The sequence below is a fragment of the Asparagus officinalis genome, chromosome 5, assembly GCF_001876935.1.
Source record: "Asparagus officinalis chromosome 5, Aspof.V1, whole genome shotgun sequence".
In the NCBI taxonomy this organism is placed as follows: domain Eukaryota; kingdom Viridiplantae; phylum Streptophyta; class Magnoliopsida; order Asparagales; family Asparagaceae; genus Asparagus; species Asparagus officinalis.
Window position 1 is genome coordinate 128,380,904 of NC_033798.1, and position 10,299 is coordinate 128,391,202.

Sequence of the window (10,299 nt, forward strand, 5' to 3'; positions counted from 1 at the left end):
GGCCCGGCACCAACGGTCACCAGAGAGGTGATCGTTGGGCAGAATTGACCGGGCCGGGCCGAGCAGGGCAGCCCTGCCCGACCCGGCCAAAACGGTCAAAAAACTGATCATTTTGACCGGGCCGGGCCGGACCATAACGACCAAAACGTGTGTTTTGACCATTTTGCCCATAAAAACGATAAAAAACGGCTAGAATATAAGGGTTTTTTGGTCATTTGCCCATATAAATAGAGGGGGGTTTTTACTTCATCTCCTCACACCAAAACTCATCTACTTCTCTCTAATACTCTCTTATAATCTCTTATATTTTTAAATATTTCCATCAAATGGCTTCTAGATCTGATTATGAAGCGCAAAACCTATCTCCTACCGATCCAGAAATAAGTCCTCCTACAACAACTCTTTCTCCTACCGGTGTTAATCCTGAATCTGATGGCGACGAATCTGCACCAAGAGCTCCTAAAAGGTCGAGATCCGATGTGTGGAATTTTTTTAAGAAGATAGACGTCACCAAGGATAAACACGGTAGGATCATCACCCAGAAGGCTAAATGTACGTTGTGCGACCAGACTTTCCAAGTTCATCAAGTGGCACCAACCACCTCAAACGTCATATAGAAAAACACAACAAAGGCCAGAATCCTCAAGGTGATATCCGACAATTTATAATTTCCTAATCCTCCTCTTCTGGTAGTCTCGGTAGTTAGAATTATGACGCTGTCCGAGCCAGAAAATGCGTAATCAGGTTTATCGTTCTTAAAAACCTTTCTTTTAAATTAGTAGAAGATGATGAATTTGAAGATTTGTTTAGAGATGATTTTTATCCCGCATTTACAAAATTTTCTCGCCAAACCTGTCAACGTGATATTTTAAAATATTATCAGGAGGAACAATGAAAAATAATTTCTTATTTTAAAAATTTAAACTGTAAATTTTCTTTAACTTCTGATATTTGGACATCTAGAGTGCAAACTGGTTGTTTATGTATCACAGCACACTGGATTGATAAAAATTGGTAAATATTTAAAAGAGTTATTTTTTTTATTGTAATTGAAGAGTCACATACTGGTATTAATATTGTAAATTTAATAATTGAAGAACTTATGAAACTAGAAATTGATCAAAGAATATTCTCTTTCACTAGATAATGCAAGTAATAACAATGTAGCTGTTGATTTTATCAAAACAACTCTGTCATTACCATGTCATGGTGGACTTTTTCATGTTAGATGTATCTGTCATATTTTAAATTTAATTGTTTAAAGTGTATTTTCTGAAATTAAACCCATAATAGAAAATATTAGAACAGTTGCTAATATGCATGATGCTTCTGAAATAAGAATTAAAAGATAGAAATAATGTTGTAAAATAAAAAATTATAAGCCTAAACTAATTCCAAAAGATGTTGACCATAGGTGGAATTCCACCTATGCAATGTTAAGTGTAGCAATAGAATATAAAGAAATTATAAATGATTTTATAAATTTTTATGCTTCTAGTTCTAGTTCTGGTAGTACTTATGGAATAACTGAAGATGAATGGATAATTATATATAATTTAAATGAGATGTTACAAGTCTTTTATGATACTATAATGTTATTATCTGGTTGTTATTATCCAACAATTGATTTAGCTGCTTTACTAATTTTAAATATTCAAAAAAAATTTACCAAATATCGTATGGATGATACTTTTGGAGCTATAATTTTTTAAATGGAGAGCAAATTTAATAAGTATTTTAGACATATTCCTCATATTTTTGGTTTGGGGTTCTTATTGATCCATGTTTGAATGATATTGACCTTCAAAGTTTGTTACAATCATTGTATGATGGACAAATTATAGACTTAGATGATGGATCCACCCTTACTGTTACTTCTCATCATTTAGCTATTAGAAATTATTTTCAAACATTATATGATGAGTATGCAACTAGATATGGTGTAGCTGCACAACAGTCTACAGCTTCGGCGCCTTCGAGCACAAACCAAGGTAAAAATGTAAGTTTTGATAGGTATACAATGGTAGCTAAACTAACTGGTGGATCTGAACTTGGATCAGCATTAGATATTTCTGAAATAGATGAATATTTATTTGCTTCCTTAGTTAAATGTCAAGAAAATACTAGATATTTTGCAATGGTGGAGAGTATATGAATCAGTTTTATATCCTATACTTTCCACCATGGTTCGTGACTTACTAACAGTGCATGTTTCGACGGTAGTTTCGGAATCCGTCTTCAGCACAGCAGGACGTTTGATCGACGATCACAAGACATGCTTAGATCCGTTTACTGTACAAGCGGTGATGTGCTTACAAGATTGCTGGAGGTACGAGAAGCGAACGCAAGACATCGGTCAGATGACTATAATTGAAGATAAATTTGAAGATTTGGGACTAGCAGATAGGTATAAAGATTAGATAATATTCATCAAATTATAATTTTTATTTCTTACCTTTAAATTTGTAATGAATTATTTCAGAAAAAGTTACAAATGATAATGATATAGGTGAGCAGGTGCCAACCTAGTTGGGATGTACTCATCTATTGTGATGCGACAAATTCCGAAATAAATTTATACTTGTAAAGGATTTACTGATTATTAATAAAGAAGTTATTTTTATCATCTTTCATTTTTATAATTTTTTGTACTTGTAATTTATGTCATTTCAAGTTATTAAAAAATTTATGTCATTTTCTGTAATTTTTATGTATATTTTATGATTTATGAGGATTATTAAAAAATTTTTAAAAATTAAAAAAAACAAAAAAACCGGGCCGGGCCGGACCCAGCCCGGGCTTCGGTGCCCGGGCCCAGGTCTGGGCTTCGGTTTTGCCCGGCCCGGATGGAAAGCCCTATATATAACTAGCTTAACTATCCTATATAATAATGAATAGGTAAAACTCATTATCACCTCAAGTTGGCATAGAAGTTCAGGAGATCTATAATAGATCGCCTATTGAAACCTTTCCAAGTATCATAATAGAATTGTATAACTTATCAGATCAATGAAACATACCTCTGTAAGGGAGATGATCAAAATTTCATCTTGTGAGGATTTCTTCGATTTCGAATTTTTTATTTGTGATTGAACTGGTTTGATCTGCTCATATATCTTTTGCAATAACTTGAGCTGTTCCTTGCCTTTCTTTAAGTCCTCCTCCTTCATGATCCTTACATCATCCACAAGCTGCTGAACTTGACATTTTATCTGTTCAACATCATTTTGAAAAGCAAAGTTTGGTTGAAAATCTAAGGAAGCCCCTTTCTTTAGTGCAGACAATTCATCCTTATTTGAAAAATCATCATCTCCTAATGAGTTGGTTGGAGCTTCTTCGGGCATTGATTCAGGGATTGTCATCATCTGTTCTACTTCACGACGAGTCTTTGATGATTTACGAAGAATGAATCCATTATCAGCTTTAGGGATTTCAAACATACGTTGAGTGCTGACGTATTGAATATCCCCAGTTGATTCAGTTTCTAGACATGGACATGAACTAAGGCGAGGATTCTTCTTCAGCACTATTAAATTGATTATTTGCTAAAACGGTTTCAAATTCTTTAACAGAAGAAATTTCAGAAGTGCACTGTGTTTGGTGCTCCAAAAGCTGGTTCTTATTGTCACCAAATCCCCTCCATTGTATTGTAGGAGTTAAAGAACCACCTCCATCTTTAATAGCGACCTCAGTACACAGCTGTTTGAATCGGATCGAGGGCATTGAAGTCTGCCTTCTGACCTGAACACAAGAGCTCGTTCTCTCCAAAAAAGAACTAGTTCTTGACCACCGGCTCTCACTTAGTTTCATAATTTCAGCATTATTAACACCACCCCTTACTAACATTTGCATATATGATTGAACTTGATGTTTGAGTGATGCAATCTCTATATCTTTCTGACAAATGACTTGTTCAAGCATTGCCAGAGATTCCTCAGCATGGCTCATCTTTGACTCAGCCATTTGCTTGTACTGGCATGCTTCCATCTTCTCTTCAGCCTTCTCTTTCTGCAGACGAAGTATCATGGTCAGAGCTTCATCTGCTCCAGAGGCTGAAGCTTCTCTTTCGTCATCTAGTTCAGCCTGAAGCCTTTTTATAAATAGAAGCTGGTTGCTAAGCGCTTCTTTCAAAGTGGCGATCTCGTCTTCTGCCATAGTTGTTGAAGAAGTACAACAGTCTTAGGATCTGCATAAGAACCATATGGTAAATAGTTGTTTCAAATGAGCAGAATAGAGTTTGCCAAGTTTCTATAGCTGTTGACATTTCAATTGAAAGTCTGGTGACCACGGGATCAGTTCTTAGGAGTCCATGCAGCACAAGTCAGCAACTAGCTGCTTCTGTCTCACAGAACAAATTGTAAAAATTTTACAATATTTCCTGGGTTAAGTTTAGGGTAAATTTCACAAATGTACCATGAACCTTGGAGGGTTTTGTACAAAACTATCATAGACATTATTTAATAACAAAATTTACAATGAACTTTCAAATTTGCAGAAATATCATGAACTATTGAAAATTGTCCCTAATACGCTAACTATCAGGATAAAAAGCCTTAACTACCCCTGAAAATAGAAGGGGTGTGGGTAATACAGAAGACATAAATACAGAAGAAGAATTGTTCAAAACATGTCAAGCGTGAAGCACGTGACAAACTTATCATGACGTGGTACTTTAGTGAAAAAAGTTTATAATGGTTTTGCGCAAAACTCCCAAAGTCTATGGTAGTTTGTGAACTTCCCTAAATTTACCATCTGAAGGACCTTATGAACGAATATATTACTTCCCCAGAAAATATGAACAAATATATTACATGACAGAGGGAAACGTTAATAAGGATAGTGTAACAAGGTCCTATAAAATGAAGCAAACGGTGCATAAGTTGCATCCGAAATGAAATGGAAACTAATGAAAGCATTAGATGCATAGGCCCTAAAGCATTCTTTACTTATTGACATTTGACCAGACACCTTCACGATACAAAGTTATTGAGCGTAAAATTTATCAAATGTTTCTATCAAGGTGATGAAACGAAACTCCAAATTTGAGAAGGAAAACAAACATGCGATCACTCCCATTTCATGAGGATTGACGTGATACATGTACAAAAGAAAAATATGTTCCATTGTCGTACACGATTACGTCATTCATACTGTCTAGTTACGAGATTTACTGTGTATCAGGTAATGCAACAAACTTCTTGCTGGCATTAGTAACTTTTGATGAAAAATCCAGCTTATAGAAACGGCGACGACGGCAATGAAGTTCAGGAAAAACAAAACTGACAGGCACTTGGGTGCTGTCCGGTCGACCGCGGGGCTTGGCCCGGTCGACCGGAAACGTGCACACTACAGGGTGCATTTTTGGATCTCTGGCCAGTCGACCGCGAGGCTAGGCCCGGTCGACCGTAAACCCTGTAATTGCCAGGCTGAGTTTTCAGCCCTCTGGTCGGTCGACCGCGAGATCAATGACGGTCGACCACGACTCGGGTATGGGCCTGGGCTTGATTTCCTGATCTGTTTGGGATTGATGTTTGATATAAATACAAACACGATTTGTTTAGGGTTTCTATCTCTAAAAAAACACAGAATAGAGACTTTTAAGCTGTGTATTTGGGAGATTTGGTGAGAGATTTGAGAGCTTTGTTTGAGAGATTAATTTGTGAGTTTTGAGAGAGCTTTGTTTGAGAGATTAATTTGTGAGTTTTGAGTGAATTTGTAATCTCTATTTGTACTCTCTCTAATAGTAAAATCCATCCTAATTTGTGAGTTTTGAGTGAATTTGTAATCTCTATTTGTACTCTCTCTAATAGTAAAATCCATCCCCTTCTTGCCTCGTGGACATAAGCAACTTGCCGAACCACGTAAAATCTGTGTCTTGCATTGTTTGGTTCTTGTTTTACCTATTGGTTGTGATTCTATCTCAGTTTGGTTGTGTTTCTCTTTGATTCTATTGCGCACAACAAGTGGTATCAGAGCTTCGAGTTTGGCTTGGGGCTCGTTTTGGAGGATTCTCTACAGGTTTCTAGTTTGAAGAGATCAGGTTATCAACATGGGTGAAACAAGTACATCAGGATCGTCTCTTTCGAAGGCGATACATGGTTTAAGCATCAACAACACTAAAATTGATGTTCAGAAGTTTGATGGCAAGATAAACTTCGGTTTGTGGAGGTGTCAAGTGATGGATACGTTGGATGCCTAATATTTGAAGGAGGCACTTGAATTACAAGAGAAACTCGCTGATATGGAGGAGAAGGTTTGGAAGAAAGTTAACAGTAGAGCATGTGGGATTATTAGGTCATACTTGACGCCGGATTTGATCTATGATGTGATGAACGAGACATCGGTAAAACGATTGTGGGAAACACTCAATGAGAAGTATCCTACGAAGAGTATTGAGAATCAACTTCACTTGAAAAAAAGGTTTTACCAATTCTAGATGAAGATGGGAGTTTCCATTAAAGAGCATGTTAATAACTTCACAAAATTACTATCGGATATGACAAACGTGGATATCATGATAGAGGATGAAGGCAAGGCGATGTTACTATGTTCATTGCCAGAAGAGGATTATGATAATTTCGTTCTCACGATGATCAATGGTAGAACCACTGTCAGCTACAAAGAGGTGACCTCAGCATTGATGAATTCTGAGTTGAGGAAGAGTGATACTGAACCCTCCGAGAAGGTATCAGGAGATGCATTGGCAGTGAGAGGCTATAGTCCAAACCGCCGTCCATTTAACCGCTCAAAGTCGAAGCATAGAGGTGGTCATACAAGTGTTGGTAGGAATCAATGTGCTTTTTACAAAGAAGATGGACATTGGAAGAATGAATGCACAAAGTTAAAAGATCGAGCCGGGAAGAATAAGAAAAAGCTGTACAAGCTTCAGAGGTGAATGTTGACAAAGCTAGTGACGACAATTCACATTCAGATTTTTTGGGCTACTCATGCCCAACATTACTGTCAGTTTGTTATGCCGACTCTACGGAGTGGATATTGGATTTGGATGTTACATACTATATGTCCTAGAAGGGATTGGTTCTCCAGCTTTGAAGAGTTAGAAAGAGGGGATATCGTGCTCATGGATAATGATCATGTATGCCCTATTTGTGGTATTAGAATAGTCTGAATCAAGATGTGTGACAGGGTGATTAGGGAGCTGAAGGAAGTGAGATTCGTTCCTCAATTGATGAAGAATACATTTCACTTGGAACTTTAGAAGCATCAGGTTATAGGAGGATCTTAGAGAATGCAACTTTGAAGGTCACCAAGGGGTCCATGGTGGTGATGAGAGGTGTCAAGGAAAATAATCTTTACTATTTGAAGGTAAAGACAGTAACAGAGGGTCTGACAGCTTCGATTACCATAGAGGAGGATACTACCAGTTTATGACATACGAGATTAGAACACACTGGTAATAAGCAGTGTTTTAAATATCGGCCGCCATGTCCGACATGAGGGCCGATATGACGGTTTTATACTCTAGCCGTCACGATATCCTTCATTTCAATGCGTATTGCGTTTCTGAGGTCATGTCGGGGACATGTCGAAAAATATCGGGTATGTCGGGCGCCATTGCGGCCAAGAAATATCGACCAAATTTCAGAAAAAATGGTTTTAAGCTTATTGGGTCAAGTTTGAAAAACCCGACTCGGAAATCAGGTGTCTACAATTGGTTAGTGATCCTAACATTAATAAGTTATGTACTTTTTCATATTTTTAGACAATATAATTATCAAGTATGTGAAGATTCCATTTATGATATTATATCAACCTATCCGATATGATAATCCGATATTTTTTCATGTCCCCCGATATATCCCCGATTTCCGCTATCCGACATGAATTTTGGCCGACCGACATGAATCCGACATCCGACATTTAAAACATTAGCTATTGTTTTAAATATCCCTAACATGGCCCGATATATCCCCCGATATATTCTTTTACAGGGCTTGCCGCAACCGATATGGTCTTTAAATATCCTTTATCACTTTTTGGCTATTTTGAGTGATAAATCTCCGATATGACCAATATATTAGCCGATATGTGGACCAATATATCTTTTTATATAGCTTGTTGTAAAATAATATACCGTGTTTGGAATTTTTGGGCGAGATATCAAGATTTCCCCATTATATCAAATGATATTTTACCCTAAAAAAGCAGATCGAATATTTAAACGTTGCTTTGCACTTTTGTTTGTTTTAGAAGGTTGATTAGTGATCCTAAACATATATTATTCATATTTTGTATGCTTAAATTTCATTACATATGTCGAGATTACATTTTAATGTATTATACTATGTATGCAAGCATTCATTATGATATTCCAATATTTACCACATATCCCCGATATTTCCCCGATATCCGCAATCCGATATGAATTTTGGTCATCCGATATTTCCCCGATATCCGATATTTAAAACCTTGACCGGAGTGAAATTTGGTCATTGTTTGGAGTTGTTGAACATTCTTCGTTGTTGAGGGCCTTTGGAGGCCATTTGGATGAACTACGTGAGGCTTAATTCCTTGGGCAAGAGGATACGTAGACAGTCGGTTTGATGAAGCCAGTTTGATAAGTTGATACCGACATGATGGAGATTGTTCGCATTCTCATTTGGTTCCCGACTTGTTGTGGATTGAGTCCATTGTCGTGGATTGATTCCACTTCATACTGGACGCAACAAGTTGGATGTTTGGTTGGTAGTGGGGTTGGCTCATTTTTGAGGAAACTTCGTCGATGTGGAGAATTGTAGAAACGGCGCTGACGGCGATGAAGTTCAGGAAAAACGAAGCAGACATGCACTTGAGTGTTGTCCGGTCGACCGTGGGGCTTGGCCTGGTCGACCGGAAACGTGTACATTATAGGGTGCATTTTTGGATCTCTGGCCGATCGACCGTGATGCTAGACCCGGTCGACCGTGATGCTAAGCCCGGTCGACCGTGATGCTAAGCCCGGTCGACCGCAAACCCTGTAATTGCCAGACTGAGTTTTCGGTCCTCTGGTCGGTTGACCGCGAGGTCAATGGCGGTCGACCGCGACTTGGGTATGGGCCTAGGCTTGGTTTCCTGACCTGTTTGGGATTGGTGTTTGATATAAATACAAACACGAATTGTTTAGGGTTTCTATCTCTAAAAAACACAGAAGAGAGACTTTTGAGCTGTGTATTTGAGAGATTTGAGAGCTTTGTTTGAGAGATTAATTTGTGAATTTTGAGTGAATTTGTAATCTCTCTCTCTAATAGTAAAATTCATCCCCTCATTGCCCCGTGGACGTAGGCAACTTGCCGAACCACATAAAATCTATGTCTTGCATTGTTTGGTTCTTGTTTTACCTATTGATTGTGATTCTATCTCAGTTTGGCTGTGTTTCTTTTCGGATTCCGCTGCGCACAACACAGCTTGAGATGTATGATCGAATGCCCCACTCTCGATTTTGCCATCATTTGTTTTGGCTTTGAGCTTCTAATTTAAAGCTACTGTACAAGTGAAGGCTTGGCATATTTAAAGAGGCAGAGAACCTAACTTAATGTAAATATTTCAGTTCAAATTGCACATGAACACAAAAGGCAGGCGCATTGAGATATTAACAGAAGGGAATATAAGCCCCATTCGTTTAAAATTGCCGAGAAGCTTAAACACCTACATTAAACCACATAAGCACACAGCTTGACAAAATGTCAATTTACCACGCACTAGTTTCACCTCGTCAATACTGTATGCAGAAATTTCATAAATTCATTAACTCCCCAAGAACAAAGATAAAATGGCCAAATTCGGGAAAAAATATTCTGTCATGAAAAAGCAATCTTTTAACAAAAAAAATAGTTTTTAATAAGCCAGTAATCAAATCGGGTAGGATTTCGAAACAGGGTAACAAAATAAGGAGATTAAAAAGCCCTGATTTTAGGGGAAAATCCAATTCTGATTGTAGGGAAAATGGCAATTCTAGGCTGAAAACACATGAATTAACGACGACCCGGATCCAAAAAACTAATCAATGGCCTAAAAATCCAATCTTTAGAGGAAACAGCACATACCCAATTGTCGAATCGCCCAAATTTTCAAGATGATCTTTATCCTCTTTTTCTCTTCCTTTCTTTTTCGAAGAATGTGATCAAATTGAATGATTTGATGAAATCTGGGACCTAAAATGAGGAGCGGCTAAAGGAATCCAATGCATCGATCTCCTCCTCTCTGTCTCTCTGCTGTACTCGTGAAGGGACTCCCTCCCTTTTTTATTTTCTTCTTTGCTATTTATGGGATGATGACAGAATCATCTCCCCTTTGATACAT

The 10,299-nt window shown here is 37.7% G+C and overlaps 2 protein-coding genes across 2 annotated transcripts in view; both read right to left on the reverse strand.

Moving 5' to 3' along the window:
- LOC109841277 overlaps window positions 1–3,498 on the reverse strand; it is a 4,969-nt gene extending 1,471 nt beyond the window's left edge. Inside the window, exon 1 of the mRNA XM_020410195.1 lies at window positions 3,021–3,498. Within this exon, the coding sequence (XP_020265784.1) occupies window positions 3,021–3,440 (420 nt within the window). The 5' untranslated portion in view covers window positions 3,441–3,498. The remainder of the gene's footprint in view (window positions 1–3,020) is intronic.
- On the reverse strand, window positions 3,502–10,204 carry LOC109841276 (myosin-binding protein 7-like). The gene is made up of 2 exons (XM_020410194.1): window positions 10,044–10,204; window positions 3,502–4,186 (listed from the first exon to the last, which is right to left on the reverse strand). The coding sequence occupies exon 2, from the start codon at window positions 4,153–4,155 to the stop codon at window positions 3,502–3,504; it is 654 nt and encodes a 217-aa protein (XP_020265783.1). The 5' UTR covers window positions 4,156–4,186; window positions 10,044–10,204.